At 46.7% G+C, this 19,158-nt stretch overlaps 1 protein-coding gene across 13 annotated transcripts in view; it reads left to right on the top strand.

Annotated features, from left to right (window-relative positions):
* Window positions 1–19,158, top strand: part of PTPRS (protein tyrosine phosphatase receptor type S) — a 309,039-nt gene that overhangs the window by 138,137 nt on the left and 151,744 nt on the right. For all 13 annotated transcript variants that reach the window (XM_081845987.1, XM_081845982.1, XM_081845991.1 and 10 more), the window contains exons 3-4: window positions 8,137–8,282; window positions 12,321–12,462. In XM_081845987.1, the coding sequence (XP_081702113.1) occupies window positions 8,137–8,282; window positions 12,321–12,462 (288 nt within the window). The remainder of the gene's footprint in view (window positions 1–8,136; window positions 8,283–12,320; window positions 12,463–19,158) is intronic.

The raw sequence follows: 19,158 nt of genomic DNA, 5'->3' as shown, positions 1-19,158 counted from the left end.
CAGGCGGGAGAACAATAATCAAAATTACCATTTGCGGCCAGATAACACAAGGTGTATGTGGATTTAAATTTTCTTTTACTTTATTAAACCAATGAATAAATAAAAAGCACGACATCTGGAGGTCCACAGGTCTCCCACAGAGACCAAGGATTGCAAAACTGGCCCATTTGGGCCCCACCACCCAAAACAAAATAAACACCCGCTCTTCCTTTCTCTCTCTTCTTTAAAGAGAACACAGATTTGAAGCTGTGCAAAGTGCAAGCTAGGACGTGCTCCGTGAGATTGGTGTCCTATTAAGTCCTGCTCGGAGTAGACTGATTGAAATTGATGGACAGGACTCACTCAAGTCCATTAATTTCCATTGGATTGCTCTGATAAGACCAGGCCCCATCTGCCCTATGCATTTTAAGCAATACAGTGGTACCTTGGTTCTCAAACGACTTAACAGTTGAACAACTTGGAACCTAAATGCTGCAAACCCGGAAGTAAGTGTTCCAATTGTCAAACTTTTTTCAGAAGCCAAACGTGCTCCGTTTTGAGTGTTACGCTTCTGATTTGAGTGTTACACTGAGGTCTGTCTGTTTTTGCTGTTTATTTTGTGCTTCTGTTTTTGCGGCTCTTTTTTTGTTTTGTTTTTATGACAGTGTGGAACCCAGTCCAGCCACTGATGTATTGATTGTGTGACTGCAGTTTATTGCTTTCATTTTATGGATCAGTGGTCTCGTTAGATAGTAAAATTCATGTAAAATTGCCGTTTAAGGGGTTGTTTTTTAAAAGCCTGGAACGGATTAATCCGTTTTGCATTACTTTCTATGGGAAAGCACGCCTTGGTTTTGGAACGCTTTGGTGTTGGAACAGACTTCTGGAACAGATTAAGTTTGAGAACCAAGGTACCACTGTATCGTCCTGCTTTAAGCAGACATGGCTTCTCCCAAAGGATCCTGGGAGGTGTGGTTTTTTACAGCCATTCTTATCTCTTGGCAGGGGACTCTGGGAATTGCAGGTATCTTAAGGGGACCAGAGCGTCCAATCATAACAAAGTTTTCTCAGGATGCTTTGGGGAAAACCACGACTGTTTCAAGTGGGATGGCTCTGCTTTAAATGCATAGTGCATGGATAAGCAAACTAAGGCCAGAGGGCCGAATCAGGCCCAGTCGCCTTCTAAAACCAGCCCACGTACAGTCCGGGAATCAGCGTGTTTTTACATGAGTAGAATGTGTCCTTTTATTTAAAATGCATCTCTGGGTTATTTGTGGGGCATAGGAATTCATTCATTTACAGTGGTACCTCGGGTTACATACGCTTCAGGTTACACACTCCGCTAACCCAGAAATAGTGCTTCAGGTTAAGAACTTTGCTGCAGGATGAGAACAGAAATCGTGCTCCGGCGGAGCGGTGGCAGCGAGAGGCCCCGTTAGCTAAAGTGGTGCTTCACGTTAAGAACAGTTTCAGGTTAAGAACGGACCTCCGAAGCGAATTAAGTACTTAACCCGAGGTACCACTGTATTTTTTCCCAAAGTATAGTCCGGCCCCCCACAAGGTCTGAGGGACAGTGGGCCGGCCCCCCTGCTGAAAAAGTTTGCTGACCCCTGGCATAGTGCATTTGGGACCTCCTAGATTCCCGTCTTTTGACCTGCTCTGATCCTGGGGGACTGCATTCCCACCCCCCACCCCAAAAGATCTACATTTGCCTACACAGATATGCACAGAATTTTCAGCATGCCCATCCCACAGGTTCCGTGCATCAGTAGAATTTGAATTGTGAAGGGGGTTCTCTTTGTCCCTGTGCCGATGACGGATGCCACAGAGGCGGCGGGAAGAATAGGACGTTTATTTCGCTATTTCCTTTTAAAGATATGCACATATATATTCACCACCCAACAGGCCCTCTCTTGTTACCGGTGGGTTTTTAAAAAATACAAAAAAATACTTCCGTGGGTAGAAGGCTCCTCTCAGCCACCTTCATGCCAAATAAAAGGTTTATTTTGCCCTGTGTACCTTGGCATAAAATCATCCCTGAGTGCTCACTGGAAGGACAGATCCTGAAGCTGAGGCTCCAAGACTTTGGCCACCTCATGAGAAGACTCGGCCCCCTGGAAAAGACCCTGGTGTTGGGAAAGATGGAGGGCGCAAGGAGAAGGGGACGACAGAGGACGAGATGGTGGGACAGTGTTCTCAAAGCTACCAGCATGAGTTTGACTAAACTGTGGGAAGCAGTGGAAGACAGGAGTGCCTGGTGTGCTCTGGTCCAGGGGGTCACAAAGACTAAACGACTAAACAGCAACAACAATTTTCTTTGGATTTCACATTATGATGTTTATTTCAATTCTACGGGTTTCACTATTTCACCTTATCTTCCCTATGTACGACATAAATTTTCCCCATTCTTTTTAAAATGTTTCTTCGCCCTGTTGTCAAATTTCCCCCGTTAATTTAGCTATTTCTGCATATTCCATTACCTTCTGTCGCCATTCTTCTACTGTTGGCAATTGCTGTTGTTTCCAAACCGGCATTTCAGGGATTTGGGATTACATGACCCTTGCGGTCAGTTCCAGCCCTACAATTCTTGTTGTTGTTTAGTCCTTTAGTCGTGTCCGCCTCTTCGTGACCCCCTGGACCAGAGCATGCCAGGCCCTCCTGTCTTCCACTGCCTCCCGCAGTTTGGTCAAACTCATGCTGGTAGCTTCGAGAACACTGTCCAACCATCTCTTCCTCTGCCGTCCCCTTCTCCTTGTGCCCTCCATCTTTCCCAACATCAGGGTCTTTTCCAGGGAGTCTTCTCTTCTCATGAGGTGGCCAAAGTATTGGAGCCTACAATTCTAGGATCCCACGAAACTTCAGAAACGGTGCTTTGAGATGCACACAGGCAACCCCTTTTTTGCGTCCCCCTTCGCCTGCATGGAGCGTTTCCAATAGTGCTCCGTGCTGGAGCTGAGTTAAATCCAAGCGGATCGTGCCCCTGGTGAGCATCAAAAGACAAAACTTGCTCGCCTTTTGTCAGCGGCTCGTGCTCTGCTCCGTGTGGCAGCAATGTCAAGTGTTGTGACAGGGACAGAACACGCTTGAGGGCCCGAGCGGGTCAGAATTCGCTCTGGAAGGTGCAGAAGGCATTTGGGTACCTTGTAATCGCCGAGTCTGGAAGAAACCGCTGGTATTCTTTTTTGGGGGTTGTGCGTGAATTTTGCTGCTTCTATTTCACTGGACACTTACCTGCCTGCAAGAATCTTCCCCGCAATAAGACAAGGCTAAAAAGACATTTTCAGTCAAGGAAGACGAGGCAACTCAGGGAAAGAAGTTGAAGTTGGGGTGGGAAAATTATATATATATAGATGCTAGAGAGAGAATGCAGATGACACAACCTTGATGGCAGAAAGTGAGGAGGAATTAAAGAACCTTTTAATGAGGGTGGAAGAGGAGAGCGCAAAATATGGTCTGAAGCTCAACATCAAAAAAAATGAAGATCATGGCCACTGGGCCCATCACCTCCTGGCAAATAGATGGGGAAGAAATGGAGGCAGTGAGAGATTTTACTTTCTTTGGCTCCATGATCACTGCAGATGGGGACAGCAGTCACGAAATTAAAAGACGCCTGCTTCTTGGGAGAAAAGCAATGACAAACCTGGACAGCATCTTAAAAAGCAGAGACATCACCTTGCCAACAAAGGTCCGTATAGTTAAAGCCATGGTTTTGCCAGTAGTGATGTATGGAAGTGAGAGCTGGACCATAAAGAAGGCTGATCGCCAAAGAATGGATGCTTTTGAATTCTGATGCTGGAGGAGACTCTTGAGAGTCCCATGGACTGCAAGAAGATCAAACCTCTCCATTCTGAAGGAAATCAGCCCTGAGTGCTCACTGGAAGGACAGATCCTGAAGCTGAGGCTCCAAGACTTTGGCCACCTCATGAGAAGAGAAGACTCCCTGGAAAAGACCCTGATGTTGGGAAAGATGGAGGGCACAAGGAGAAGGGGACGACGGAGGACGAGATGGTGGGACAGTGTTCTTGAAGCTCCCAGCATGAGTTTGACCAAACTGCGGGAGGCAGTGGAAGACAGGAGTGCCTGGCATGCTCTGGTCCAGGCGATCACGAAGAGTTGGACACGACTAAACGACTAAACAACAACAACAAGAGAGAATGGAGACGGCCTGGGGAGCTCTTTTCCTGCTCCCCAAAACAGGAGAAAGTCTGGGTGCCACAAATACCTTCTCGTTCCTCCTCTGCACCTAAGCTCTGGGGACTCTGGGAATTGTAGTACTAAAGAGGACTTTATTTCTCTTTATTTCTTTTTCTCATAGGGAATTTTTTTTAATGCTTTGATGTTTTGTTGTGTTTGTATATTTTGCTGGAAACTGCCCGGAATGGCTGGGTAGAACCCGGTCAGATGGGCAGCATATAAAATAATAGAATCATCGCCATCATCTCTCTTTCTGTTTTTATTCTTTATGATTTCTAACTTCCGTCATCGCTCTTTCCCCCCCTTCCTTTTCTTGTGGTTTCTCTGCTAATTCTGCCTTTGCTCGTGTGTTGTTCTGTTTTGTGATGTAATCTGTTCTGGGTTATGGGAGGGTATGAAGAGGAAAGTGATGGAAGGACGTTGAAAGACCCTGTGTGAGAGTCGGGGAAGGGGAGATCGCCCAGGGTCGGGGGCAGGGAGAAGAGGGTGAAGCTCCCAAGGGAGAATTGGGAGGGTCCACCCCTTTTGTGTGGGACAAGGATTAAGTTCTACCTCTGATAGAGAGCTCTGTATTCCCCCCCCCCCTTATCTTTCTGCCTTTCTTTTTGGTTCCTCCTTTCCTTTCCTTTTTTAAAAATTATTTCTTTGGGGGGGGGAGGATTTTTTAAATACATGGTATAAAATTATAAGCGCACAAAGTCAAATAAGATGCGAAAAGATTAGCAATTGTTACGATTCTGCCCTGTCAAAAAATAAAAGGGGAAAGGGGAAAAAACGTATAAACTTACAAAGTTGTTATTGTACTTATCCTAAACTTAACCTAATGCAGCGTTTATAAAAATGATTTCCAAATATCAGCAAATTTGTCCGTGGCAAGTCTACATTTCTCCGCAACTTGTCCATGTGTTGCAAGATTATACATTTCTTCTATCCATTCGTTGAAAGGAGACGCATTTTTATTTTTCCAGTTCATCAATACAAGTCTTTTTGCTGAGTCCATTCATATTGTCCCTTTGTTAGGTTCCATGTATTGGGTATATAATTCAAAAGGATGCTTTCCTCTGTGATTTTTTTTTTTTAAATAATTTTTTATTAAGATTTTAAAGGTTACAAGGAGAAAAAAAAGAAAAGAAAAAAATACATACAATTAAAAAGAAGAAAGAAAAAAAAAACAAATCAGACCTTTACACAACTTTCTTTCCTTAGCTTATTTCCTTGACCTCCTCACACCTCCCTTTTTTTGTATTCTAATTCAGTTAGATATTTCAGCAAATCCTTTCCATCTTTATTTTTATCCTAATAACTTGTCTTGATAAACTATACTTTTACATTCTCTTCTTTCACTAATTAACAATCCATTTTTACTTATTCCTCTATATCATTTCAGCTAAAACCACCTGTCTTCAATCCAACATCCTCCATCTTTATTTTTATCCTAATAGTTTATCTTAATATACTGTAATTTTACCTTCTCTTCTTTCCCCAATTAACAAAACATTTTTACTTTATTTAATCTTATTTCTCATTAAAATTAATATATTTGAACTTGATCTCTTAAAACATTTCCGCTAGGGTCATAAAGATTTCATTCCACGATTTTTCTATCCCTCATTAAAGCTTTTTTCTGTATTGTCGCATTGATCGTTTCTATTAGCCTCTGCCAAAATAATCCCAATGTAGGACAATGTAAGAACATATGTTTTAAAGAAGCCTTGTCTCTATTACATCTCTAGCAGCTAGATGTCTTAGTTAGCTCTTTCATTTTAAAAAAAAATGTAATGGAATCCCATAAATTCAAAATATTATTTTTTGTTGTATGAGTCTTAGTTTAAGGCTTCTTCTTTCCTTTCCTTTCCTTTCCTTTATTTTTATTTAGATTTGCTGCCTTTTATCAAGCAGTTGGTCCCTTACCTTTCCCGCCCCAACCTGGCCACAGTCTCAGAGTGGCTTACAAACAATAAACGAGAATAACATAATAGAGCATCAAAAATAAATGCTCATATGAAAAAAAAATAAACACATCGGTGGAACAATGGATAGATCAATGGATCTATGAAACGCTGTTAACGAAACAGCAGCTTAGAACAAGCTAAACAACTACAGCAAAAGTTGTATTATATGATTAACAAATCAATGCGACATTTGTAATCTATAAAACAGTATTAACAACATTAACTAAACAGCGACCCCAAAATCAGCTAAGCGCTGTTAAGTTCAGACGCACTCTCCCTAAGTCATAATCTTTTAACCGTTTAAAGTGGACTGATGATGCATCGATTGCATGGTGCAACTGGGCCTCTGCATGAGAAAAATACCGTATTTTTTGCTCTATAGGACTCACTTTTTCCCTCCTAAAAAGTAAGGGGGAATGTGTGTGCGTCTTATGGAGCGAATGCAGGCTGCGCAGCTATCCCAGAAGCCAGAACAGCAAGAGGGATCGCTGCTTTCACTGCACAGCGATCTGATCCCTCTTGCTGTTCTGGCTTCGAGGTTCAGAATACAGTGGTGCCTCGCAAGACGAAAAAAATTCGTTCCGCGAGCCTCTTCGTCTTGCGGTTTTTTTGTCTTGCGAAGCACCCCTATTAGCGGCTTATCGGATTAGAAAAGGGGGGGGGCGAAAAAATCGCAAGACTTGCAAGACGTTTTCATCTTGCGAAGCAAGCCCATAGGGAAATTCGTCTTGCGAAGCGCCTCAAAAAACGGAAAACCCTTTTGTCTAGTGGGTTTTTCGTCTTGCGAGGCATTCCTCTTGCGGGGCACCACTGTATTTTTTCCCTTGTTTCCCTCCTCCCAAAACTAGGTGTGTCTTGTGGTCTGGTGCATCTTATAGAGCGAAAAATACGGTAAATTGTGAGGTCGGTTTTGAGGTGGGATTCTGCTTGGTTTGAGTGCCGACTGCAAGTTACCCAGAGCTGATTTGGGACAGGAACTCTTTCTCTCTGCGTGGCATCTGTCTCTCTCCTTATTTCACATCCATCCTTGCCTCTTCCTGTCTCGTTAGTTTGAAATTTACTGAAATACTGAAATAGCAGAGCCACAGCTGTGCTTGGGTGATTTCCTCCCCTTCCCAAAAAACACAAAACCCCAACCCGCACAAACGCTCTTGATCATAAAGCTGCCTTCTGCCATTCTTGAGGACAGGGAGTGGGTTTATGTGCAGCTGCAAAATATTGCATAGTGCAGATTGCACATGTCTGCTGGGTGTGATGCAGCTGCAGCGAACGCCACCCCCGCCACCCCATAAATGTACAGTGGTGCCTCGCAAGACGAAATTAATCCGTTCCGTGAAGCTCTTCGTATAGCGGTTTTTTCGTCTTGCAAAGCAAGCCCATTGACAGCTTAGCGGATTAGCGCTATTAGCGGTTTAGCGGCTTTTAGCGGATCAGCTGATAAGCGGCTTAGCGGCTTAGGAAAAGGGGGGGGAAGGGGAAAAAACCCGCAGGAACTCGCAAGACATTTCATCTTGCGAAGCAAGCCCGTAGGGAAATTCGTTTTGCAAAGCGCCTCCAAAACGGAAAACCCTTTCGTCTAGCGGGTTTTCCTTCTTGCGAGGCGTTCGTCTTGCGGGGCACCACTGTATTCTGACACTAATGGAAAGGGTGTCAAGTTTGCGTGCAGGAGCCAGGCCCTGTGACCAATAGGACTTTGCAGGACTGGGGCCTTCCTAAGTTTGTTCTGAAGAGGCAAGGTGCAGCCGCACAGGTGAGGCCGATTGGTAACTCACTGTACCTGGTGGCAAGAGCCGGGAAGGGATATAAGGTCAGCATTTCCCTTTGGCTCTTTGCCACAGCAACATGTTCCCTGTCTTGCTGCGTTTGGCTCCTTGATCCTCGGACCCCTGACTTCATGACTCCTTGCTCCGTACATTTTGACTCTTTTTTAATTCGTCATTTGTGAAATATTTCAAGTTATTCAACATTCTCTCCTTCCTCCCCCACCCCTTTCTGTTTCTTGCACATAAAGGTCCCCCCGAGTTCATCAAGAATCCTGTGGACCAGATCGGGGTCTCTGGAGGGGTGGCATCCTTCGTCTGCCAAGCCAGGGGAGACCCCAAGCCCCGCGTCACCTGGAACAAGAAGGGGAAGAAAGTGAACTCCCAGAGGTTTGAGGTAAGCGTCTCCTGCCTTTACAGGGGAGAGAATAAGGGCGACCTAGCATCCTGGAGTCGGAAGGCACCCCGGGGTCATCTAGTCCAACCCCTGCGATGGAAAAAAAATTAGATTCTTGACATGGGAGCATTTAGGGCTCTAGTGTTGCTTCAAACACCTCTGTTGTTTGCATCTTTTTAAAATGTTCTCAAAGGTCTTATGTTTAGATCAGGGGTGCCCAAACTTTTTTCAAAGAGGGCCAGATTTTCAAAGAGGGCCAGATTTGTTGAAGTGAACATGAACAACAACTACCAGACTTTTAGACAACATCTGAAGGCAGCCCCGTTTAGGGAAGCTTTTAATGTTTGAGGCATTACTGTGTTTTTATATTGTGTTGGAAGCCATCCAGAGTGGCTGGGGAAACCCAGCCAGATGGGCGGGGTATAAATAAATTATTATTATTATTATTATTATTATTATGCGTGAGGGCCAATCAAAGTTGTTGACTTTTTTTAGGATTGAAATTGTTCCACTTTTTTTAGGATTTGACCCCGAGAAATAAACTGCCACAGGGGCCAGATAAAACCTGGATTAGGCCCTCCGAAACGGACTTTGGACATTCCTGGTTTAGATGATGTTTAGGAGATGATTTATAAATCAGTGATTATAATCAGTGGTTCGTGTGTTGGAGGAGGACCAGGGAAACCAGGGTGGAAATCCTTGCTTGGCCACGTGAAGCTCACAGGATGACCACAGTCTCTCCACCTCAACCCTACCTCACAGGGTTGTTGTGAGGATAAAATGAGGAGCGGGAGAGAACCATGTACATCACATTGAGCTAGCTCCTCGGAGCGAAGATGGGGGTATAAATGCAATTAATGGATCAACATCAGTTGGGGAGGGGGGCAGGAGGGAGGGACGGGTTGTCGGGAGAGGAACTGGGAGCCAGATTCGAATCCCGGGGAAACAAACTGGGTGTCCTTCAGCCAGTTGCCGTCTCTCAGTCTACCTCACAGGCTTGCTGAGAAGATACAGTGGTACCTCGGGATGTGAACATGATCTGTTCCCAGAGCCCGGTTCGCATCCTGAACAGAACGTAAGACGCAATAGCGCATCTGCGCTTGCGCGGGTCGTGTTTCGCCACTTCCGCGCATGCATGTGACGTCATTTTGACCGTCTGCGCATGCGCGAGCGGCGAAACCCAGAAGTAACACGCTCCGCAGAGTGCAACCCAAAAGCGCTCAACCTGAAGCGTATTTATCCCGAGGTATGACTGTAAAGTGGGGGGGGGGGGGTAGAGCAACAGCAGTGCGTCCTTTTTGGAGGACCGGTAGGATAAAATTGTGCATGTGCAATCTTTAGTCCCTCAAAGTGTTGTTTGAGATGGAAATACCGCTTAAATTTTTTTAAGCGTCCTTTCGGCGTCTCCAGTGTGTTTTGTTCTGTGCCCCCCTCTCCCACCCCTCACCACTCGTGCAAAGTCTTTTACGTCTCTTCAGATGTTTCTCTATGCGCAAGCTCCGGAGGGAGAAGGATTTTCATCTCCTGCACAAAATAGCTGTCGTGCGGTGCAGGAAATAGGAAATCCAAATGGCAAATCTGTTGCTGGGTTGTTGTTTTTTCTGTCGGATGGACTCAGAGGAAGGGCAGTGTGAAGTGTGTATGTGTGTGAGAGCGATGTGATTTTAGTCCCTGTTTTTGTCAATGTACGTATGCAACAGATTTCTCTCCCGTCGTTTTAAGCGCAACCTGCAACTCTCAGCCTGGTTTCAAAAGGCTCTCTGTAGTCAGTCCGTTGAGACATCATGAAAGCGTTTTTCTTATTCTGGAAGGCTGCTGAGTGGGGAGTGAGATTGGGGGGGTGGGGTGTCAGAGAGGAAGCAGGGAGAGCAGAAGAGAGAGGGGATGACAGAGAGAAGAAAGAGAAACTGGCAAAAAATGTATACCGTATTTTTCGCTCTATAGGACGCACTTTTTCCCCTCCAAAAATTAAGGGGAAATGTGTGTGCGTCCTATGGAGCGAATGCAGGATCCTTGTCTTCAGCGAAAGCAACGCGAAGCCTCCGGAGCATGGAGGGAGCGCTCCCTCTGCGCTCCGGAGGCTTCGCGTTGCTTTCGCTGAAGCCTAGAGAGCGAGAGGGGTCGGTGCGCACCGACCCCTCTCGCTCTCCAGGCTTCAAGGATAGCCGCCTGAAGCCTTCGGAGCGCAGCGCGAGTTCCCACTGCGCTCCGAAGGCTTCGGGTTCCTTTTGCTGAAGCCGGGAGAGCAAGACTCTCCTGGCTTCAGCAGAGAGGGAGAGCTGCGCAGCGTCCCTTCAGCCAAGCGGGAGGAGAAATGGAAGGGGCTCCCTTTCTCCTGCCGCTTCGCTGAAGGGGTGCTGAGCAGAGAGGGGGGGGATTTCTTTTCTTGTTCTCCCCCTCTAAAACAAGGTGCGTCCTATGGTCCGGTGCGTCCTATAGAGCGAAAAATACGGCAAATACGAATCTGTCAGGGAACTGCCATCGGAGCCAGAGGCGGAGGCAAGGCTCCAAAGCCATGCAGGGAAGGGCCCAGCAGGGAGAGGGGCAGCTCATCGGCTGGGGAAGGAAATCAGCGTAACACCAGGGATAAAGGGGGGCAGATGGGGGAATCGGCGAGCGGGCTCCAGGACTCCTCGCCGGAGACGAGCGGGGAGAGCACGGGTCCTCCGCTGCCCACACCCTCCCTGCGCAGAAGACTTCCGCGCAGGGAAAGTAGGAGGAGACCTGGCATCAAAGAACTTCTTTGCTGGAAGAGGTTCAAAAAACGCCCACTGACGGATTCTGCTAGCAACTGAACAGCCACGGGGTGAAGGGCTGTCCAGACAGGAAAGGTTTAACCAGGCAACCTAGCCAGGAGTGGCGGCAACTTACGCACGAGCAACCCCTATAACCATTACAGAATCAAACAAGTGTTGGAAATGTAAAGAGAAAGAAAGTTCTTTTTATCACATGTGGTATACTGGGAAATGATATATAATGAATTGAAAAAGAAATTTAAAATAACGTTTGTAAAAGAAAAAACCCAGAAGCTTTCCTTTTGGGAATTACAGGGACTGAACTACCCAGACTCTATAGCATTTTATTCAGGCATGGAACCACAGTGGCAAGAATGTTATTCGCCCAAAAATGGAAAGAAGAAGAAGCTCCAGCGAAAGAAGAATGGATGCAAAAACTCATGGAAAATGCAGAAATGGCGAAACTCACCTGAAGAATAAGAAATCAAGATAACGAGATTTTTATAAAATAATGGAAATGGTTTATTGAACATTTACAAACAAACTGTAAACAGATAAGAACGTTGGTGGGGTTGTTGCAATAACCTGCAGTTTTATAAGAGTATCTATTTAAAGTAGATGAATAAATGAGCAAATTTAAGTTCATTTGGATATGCAGAAAATATTAAAAATAAATTTAAGGAACCGCAGAAAGAGGGGGAAGGAAGTTGAGTTTTGAAATGTTAAAATGATTGTAAAATTATTGAAATGTATAAAACTCAAAATCATAAATGAAATATATAAAAAATAAAAAAAGAGAAAGAAGGGATGTCAGAGAGAGAACAATGGTTGACTCAAAATTGCAAGAAGTCAGACCCAAACTCTGCATCTTCTGCATGACTGTTATCATTGTACCCTCAGTTTTAAAATACAGCCGTACCTTGGAAGTCAAATGGAATCTGTTCCAGAAGTCCATTCGACTTCCAAAACGTTCGGAAACCAAAGCGCGGCTTCTGATTGGCTGCAGGAAGCTCCTTCAGCCAATTGGAAGCCCCGTCGGATGTTCAACTTCCAAAAGTAGTTCGTAAAACGGAACAGTCACTTCCAGGTTTGCGGCGTTGGGGAGCCAAAACCTTCGAGAACTAAGCTTTTTGAAAACCAAGGTACGATTGTGCAGTGTTATTTCCTTTGAGTCTGAGACAACAAAATACGGGAAGGGGGGGATCAGGGACTTAGAGATGTTCTCTGCTAACAGCGACACCCCCCCCCCCCGAAAACTCCTTGGCGTTTTAACACTTACTTTCTCCTCCTCTCCCCATCTCAGACGATTGAGTTTGACGAAGGGGCCGGCGCTGTCCTGAGAATCCAGCCCCTCCGCACCCCCAGGGACGAAAACATTTACGAATGCGTTGCTCAGAATTCCGTGGCAGAGATCACCGTCAACGCCAAACTGACTGTCCTAAGAGGTAAATTCCTGCGACGGGGCAGATCTTTCATTGCTTTGTGTCTCGTCTCTCCAATATTCCAAGGCAACTTATCTGGGATAAAGCTCTGCAGGGCAAGTTGAATGTGCGTTGGATCTGCCAGTAGAAAATTCCAGCAAACTGAGTTCTTTTAAGGCAAGGGCTGGTGCTGTGACATTTTTAATGCAATTGTCTGTATGCTTTTAATAGGTAGACTTAACTCTATCCCTGTTTAATTGTTTTTTAATGATTTCCCCCTATGTCGCCAGCTGTTCTTATTTTTAGCTGAAAACTGCCTTAAGTCCATGTCTTCTTCTAATAATAATAATAATAATAATAATAATAATAATAATAATAATAGCAGCAGCAGCTAGTTCCTGCAGGAAGTTCTGCACCTCCTCATTGTTTTCTCAACAAGGGAACACCTTGCACTTTCTCTTGCTCCCATAAAAAAAAGGTAAAGGTAAGGCGCTGTGGGTTAAACCACAGAGCCTAGGACTTGCCGATCAGAAGGTCAGCAGTTCGAATCCCCGCGACGGGGTGAGCTCCCTTTGCTCGGTCCCAGCTCCTGCCAACCTAGCAATTCAAAAGCACGTCACAGTGCAAGGAGGTAAATAGGTACCGCTCCGGCAGGAAGGTAAACGGCGTTTCCGTGCGCTGCTTTGGTTCGCCAGAAGCGGCTCAGTCATGTTGGTCACATGACCCGGAAGCTGTATGCCGGCTCCCTCGGCCAAGAAAGTGAGATGAGCGCCACAACCCCAGAGTCAGCCACGACTGGACCTAATGGTCAGGGGTCCCTTTACCTTTAAGGGACCCCTGACAGTTAAGTCCAGACGCGGATGACTCTGGGGTTGCGACGCTCATCTCGCTTTACAGGCCGAGGGAGCCGGCGTTTGTCCGCAGACAGTTTTTCCGGGTCATGTGGCCAGCAGGACTAAGCCACTTCTGGCAAAACCATAGCAGTGCACAGAAATGTCGTTTACCTTCCTGCCGGAGTGGTACCTATTTATCTACTTGCACTTTGACATGCTTTTGAACTGCTAGGTTGGCAGGAGCTGGGACCGAGTGACGGGAGCTCACCCCGTCGCGGGGATTTGAACCGCCAACCTTCTGATCGGCAAGCCCAAGAGGCTCAGTGGTTTAGACCACAGCGCCAACCCCTATTCCCCATTGCTCCCGTACGTTCAACCAACTGCCACTCTGCCTTGCAAAGGAGCAGGGGGCATTCCTGGAGCTCAGCATGAGGCCCCCAAGTCCTTGTTCTGCGATGCCAACACGTTGTGCTGCTTAGCCTTCTGCCTCTCCCAGTGAGTGGCAAGGTGTCGCTTTGACGAGGATCTCCGCTGTCGGGAGTTAAGCAGGGAGAAGTTTCCGTATCAGGCAAAGCACCGCTTTATCTTAACAGCGTCTCAAGGGGCTGGGATTGGAGGGCAACAGATATGTCTTCGCTGCGTTTCCAGTTGTTTGTGATGGTTTCTGGGAAAATGAAATATTACCCTTCTTGTTGTTAGGAGCACAGAAAGCTCTTTTACTGCGATAGACCGTCTCCCTCGATATTGCTCTTAATTCTGACTGACAGCGTGTCTCTAGGGTATCGGGCCGAGAGAGGGATTCCTTCCCCCACCCCATCACGGAACATCTGGGAACATCTGGATCTGGGGCCTTCTGCCGGCACGCCAGTTGCCCAGCCACTGAACTTCTCTTCCCCAAAACATGACATTTTATTATTATTTTTAAAAATAAAACTTTAGTCTCCTTCCCCCTCTGCACAATTCACTGTTCTGAGCTCCCTCCTTTAACACCAGCTGAGGGCGCATAACTTTGCCACTCCTCTCTGTAAGTTGTTGCAGGATCGTTTGGTCAGAACTTCCTCCCATGGATTGTTTGCAGGGACTGCCGCGCTGAACTTGCCTTCTTCCGATCAGCCCAGTGGCTGGATCAGTCCCTCGCATCTCTGCTGTTGGGCTCAGTCAATTACGCCTGGTGCAGTGATGACGTGAGAGCAAGTCTGTATACCTTAGACCAGGGGTCAGCAAGCTTTTTCAGCAGGGTCCACTGTCCCTCAGACCTTGTGGGGGGCCAGACTGGTTTTTTTGTGGGGGGTGAACGAATTCCTATGCCCCACAAAGAACCCAGAGATGCATTTTAAATAAAACCACACATTCTTCTCATGTAAAAAACACCAGGCAGGCCCCACAAATAACCAAGAGATGCATTTTAAATAAAAAGACACATTCTACTCATGTAAAAACACACTGATTCCTGGTCTGTCTGTGGCCAAATTTAGATGACTATTAGTTTGCTACCCGTGCCTAGACACTTTCAAAGTCGAAACTTTTTCAGAAGTTTCATACGAATGAAGCGAATCCTCTTCTTTCAAGTCAGAAAAAAAAGTGCTTCAGCTGTCAGAAATTTCAAAAGCTTCATAAAAGGTAAAGGACCCCTGGACGGTTAAGTTCAGTCAAAGGCGACTAAGGGGTTGCAGCACTCATCTTGCCTTCAGGCTGAGGGAGCTGGCATTTGTCCACAGACAGCTTTCTGAGTCATGTGGCCAGCAGGACTAAACCGCCTCTGGCGCAACAAGACACTGTGATGGAAACCAAAGCGCACGGAACACCGTTTACCTTCCCGCCAGAGCAGTACCTATTTATCTGCTTGCACTGGCATGCTTTCGAACTGCTAGGTTGGCAGGAGCTGGGAAAGAGCAACAGGAACTCACCCCGTCGCAGGGATTTGAACCGCCGACCTTCTGATCAGCAAGTCCTAGGCCCTGTGGTTTAACCCACAGCGCCACCCACATTCATTGGCGAATTGTTCCCCATGCCACACCCCAAAGCAGTTTGCTACTACGCTGCAAAATGTGGTCGTGTAGAGTGCGTCAGCCTGTTGAGAGCATCAGCCAGCCAGCCATTCCTTTTCCAAGATGCGCCATTCCATGTGCTTTGCCTCTCTCAGTTCTGTGGCTACCTGGGAATTGCTCAGTCCTTATTGGGCAGGTTTTGATTACACTTGAAGGAATGGGTTTCCCAAATCTAAAATCTGACTGCGCAGTCAGTCTAAAACGGGCCCCAAAATCCCATTTTTCCTTCTCCAAGAGTGCGTTAGCTAAAAACCATTAACTTGAGCCCTTGAGCAAATGTATAACAGGAACCCAGCTGTATAAACAAAGCTCTCTCCTTTATCAGTCCATGACGCCTAATGAATGGCCTTGTCAGTTCCAAAGTCCGGGAGCAACGCAGACCCCACCAATCGGTAAAGTCTAATAAGGCTACACACTCACACTTAAGATGTTGCTGTATTTCTGCAAATTTTGGAATCCCCTACCCCCCCCCCAAAAAAGAAAGCTTCTTTCCACGCAGATTTTCCCAGGTTCACTCCTCAGCATCTCTAGCTAGGGCTGAGAAAGACCCCTGTTTGAAATCTTGGAGAGCAGCTGCCAGTCAGTGCAGACAATATTGGGCTAGGTGGATCAGAAGTCTGAAGCCGTATAAGATAGCTCCTTATATTGATATTGACTCTTTAGGGCAAGGCCTGTAGCTCATCTGTGGAGTGCAGAAGGCCCCAAGTTCAGGGATATTCCAGTAAGCCTGGGAGAGAACCGCTCTCAGAAATACTGGAGAGCTGCTGCCAGCCAGTGTAGACAACACTGGGCTAGATGGAGCAATTGGTCTATGTCAGTAGAAGGCATGTTCCAACATTACCATTACTAAAAACCAAAAAATGCAGTAGCGGAGTATTACGTCATGCAATGTATGAATACGAGTAATATTTATTCGTGAAGCCGGATCCATTACGAAATAAAATGCATTAAACAGAATTAAAAACACACAGTAAAAATAATCATTAAAACCAGGGCTTCTTTTAGATAAGAGTTGGAGTTTAACTTCTCATCCCCCACAAACTTTTCTCCTTAAAATCGCCACTTTTCAAGGCAAAAACTGACCACTTTTTCAAAGGTGTGTCAGGGGGACCTATCCCCTAACAAAAAGTTAAATCAGATACCTGATCAATCTCTCTCACCTGAGAGATCTGAATCTTTGAGCAAGCCTGCTTGTGCTATACAGTGATACCTCGGGTTACATACGCTTCAGGTCACAGACTCTGCTAACCCAGAAATAGTGCTTCAGGTTAAGAACTTTGCTTCAGGATGAGAACAGAAATCGTGCTCTGGTGGCATGGCAGCAGCGGGAGGCCCCATTAGCTAAAGTTGTGCTTCAGGTTAAGAACAGTTTCAGGTTAAGAACGGACCTGCGGAACGAATTAGGTACTTAAGCTGAGGTACCACTGTATACAAAGCAAACAAACAATAAATGATAAGGGGAAGAAATGGGGAAACAGCAATATTAATCACAACTTCCGTATTTCCTGATCTAGCGTGGATGATCAACGCTGGGCATCTTGAGTCCAAAGCACAGGAAATAAAATCATAGAATTGAGAAGGGACCAGAAATGTGCATGTTTTCCTCAGTAGCCCAAATCTGTAGGTTTCAAAACCACCACAACAAATGCATATTTCCCCCCCCAAATATTTCCATCACTCGGCTGCCAGAATCCTGCCTGCAGCCGACATCTGCATCAAAAGTTCTTCAGAGCAACGAGCTTTCATGCTGTCAGTCTGCATATTCGCTACAGAGAGCTCTGCTAACATCTGCGGGTCTGCAGTCGGGATGGCTGCGCCAGATGCAACCCTAGACTCTTATTTAAGGCTTCTCCCCACATTCCTGGGACGCGGGTGGCGCTGTGGGTTAAACCTCAGAGCCTAAGACTTGCCGATTGGAAGGTCGACGGTTTGAATCCCCACGACGGGGTGAGCTCCCGTTGCTCGGTCCCTCCTCCTGCCAACCTAGCAGTTCGAAAGCACGTCAAAGTGCAACTAGATAAATAGGTACCACTCTGGCGGGAAGGTAAACGGCGTTTCCATGCACTGCTCTGGTTCGCCAGAAGCGGCTTAGTCCTGCTGGCAACATGACCCAGAAGCTGTACGCTGGCTCCCTCGGCCAATAAAGCGAGGTGAGCGCCGCAACCCCAGAGTCGGCCACGACTGGACTTTACCTTTTTACCCACATTCCTAGGAGTGAGCAATGGCAAAAAAGGGGGGAAGGCAGTCTCCCCCCCAAAAAAACAACAACAGGGGAAAAGAACAAGGTAGCAAAACAAACAAGCACAAATAACGAACATTAAGTACTGGAGCGCTGATAGCGAATAAATCACGGAGCAGGCACGGTTTTAAATGGATCCTTAGCGCCGTTGTGGGGGAGCCCTCTTTGGTGACAAATACAAATGTACGGAAAGAGCGGGGGGGGGATATATTATGCAAGGCTGGAATTGCACCGCAACTGCAGCTGTTCAAGCTCTGGGCCTCTGCAAGCTCCACAGCTGTCGCTCGTCTGGGGTGGGGACCCACGAAGCAGCCTGCCTTGTCTCCCCCTCCTTTGGGGGCTTGCAAACAGGCAAAAGTGTCAGCCGAGGAGGGACCCGGCTGACAAGGGGGGGTTGCCACCGAACAGCTGGCACGCTCATTACGCGGCCGACTGGTGCTTCCCGGTTCGAACACAGCCAACACCCCCTCGCTGGGCTCTCAAAGCTTCGTTAGGTGATGTGCTAATTGCCACGGTTCTCTCCGGCTAGCAAAAAAAGGGGGCCACCCAGCCGGAAAAACCCTGCTGGCGTTAAGCAGAAGTTGTCTGCGTCCCCCCACCCCACCCCCACCCCCCACTGGTCCGCTGCCAGAACTGGAGAGTGGGGAGTAAGAATAATAAAAGTCCTTTCCTCCATGAATTTTCATCCTGGGAGCTCTGAGCTGTTGCGTGGGGGCAGCAGGAACCCCAAGCTTGGGGGGGCTGAGCAGGAATCTTGGGGGCTGAGTGAGCTGCTGCAATGCTGGACGCCTCTAGACAACCTGTTAATTGAGCATATTTATCCTGATTTGTTGCCAGGCAGATTAGACATCAGTGGCTTGTTTAGTGAGCATGCATCATTAATTTGTTTGCGTGGAGTTTAGAAGGTGGGTAGGCCGACTAAGGCCCGAGGGCCGGATCCGGCCCAATCGCCTTCTCATTCCGGCCCGCGGACGGTCCAGGAATCAGCGTGTTTTTACATGAGTAGAAAGTGTCCTTTTATTTAAAATGCACCTCTGGGTTATTTGTGGGGCCTGCCTGGTGTTTTTACATGAGTAGAAGGTGTCCTTTTATTTAAAATGCATCTCTGCATTATTTGTGGGGCATAGGAATTTGTTCATTTATTTTTTCAAAATATAGACGGGGCCCCCACAATGTCTGAGGATAGTGGACCGGCCCCCTGCTGAAAAAGTTTGCCGACCCCTGGTTTAGAAGATGCTGCGTCAAAGCAAGGGGGACAAAGATGGTGAAGGGTCTGGAAACCAAGCCTTGTGAGGAGCGGTTGAAGGAGTTGGGGACGTTTAGCTTGGAAAAGTGGAGACTAACAGGAGGCTAGGATAGTCGTCTTCAAATATCTCAAGGGCTGTCACATGGAAGAGGAAGCATGCTTGTATTCTCCTGCTCTGGAGGGTAAAATTCGAACCCATGGCTTCCATTTACAAAAGAATGAGATTCCGACTCAACATCAAGAAGAACTTTCTGGTCATAGGAGCTGTTCCACAGTGAAAAAGACTCTCTCTTATTTGCTGGAAGTTTTTAAACAAAGGTTGGTTGGCCATCTGTCAGGGATTCTTAAGCTGTG

The sequence above is a fragment of the Podarcis erhardii genome (genome assembly GCF_964252035.2).
Source record: "Podarcis erhardii genome assembly, chromosome: 18".
Taxonomy (NCBI): Eukaryota; Metazoa; Chordata; class Lepidosauria; order Squamata; family Lacertidae; genus Podarcis; species Podarcis erhardii.
This window is presented reverse-complemented; position numbering and strand designations above follow the sequence as displayed.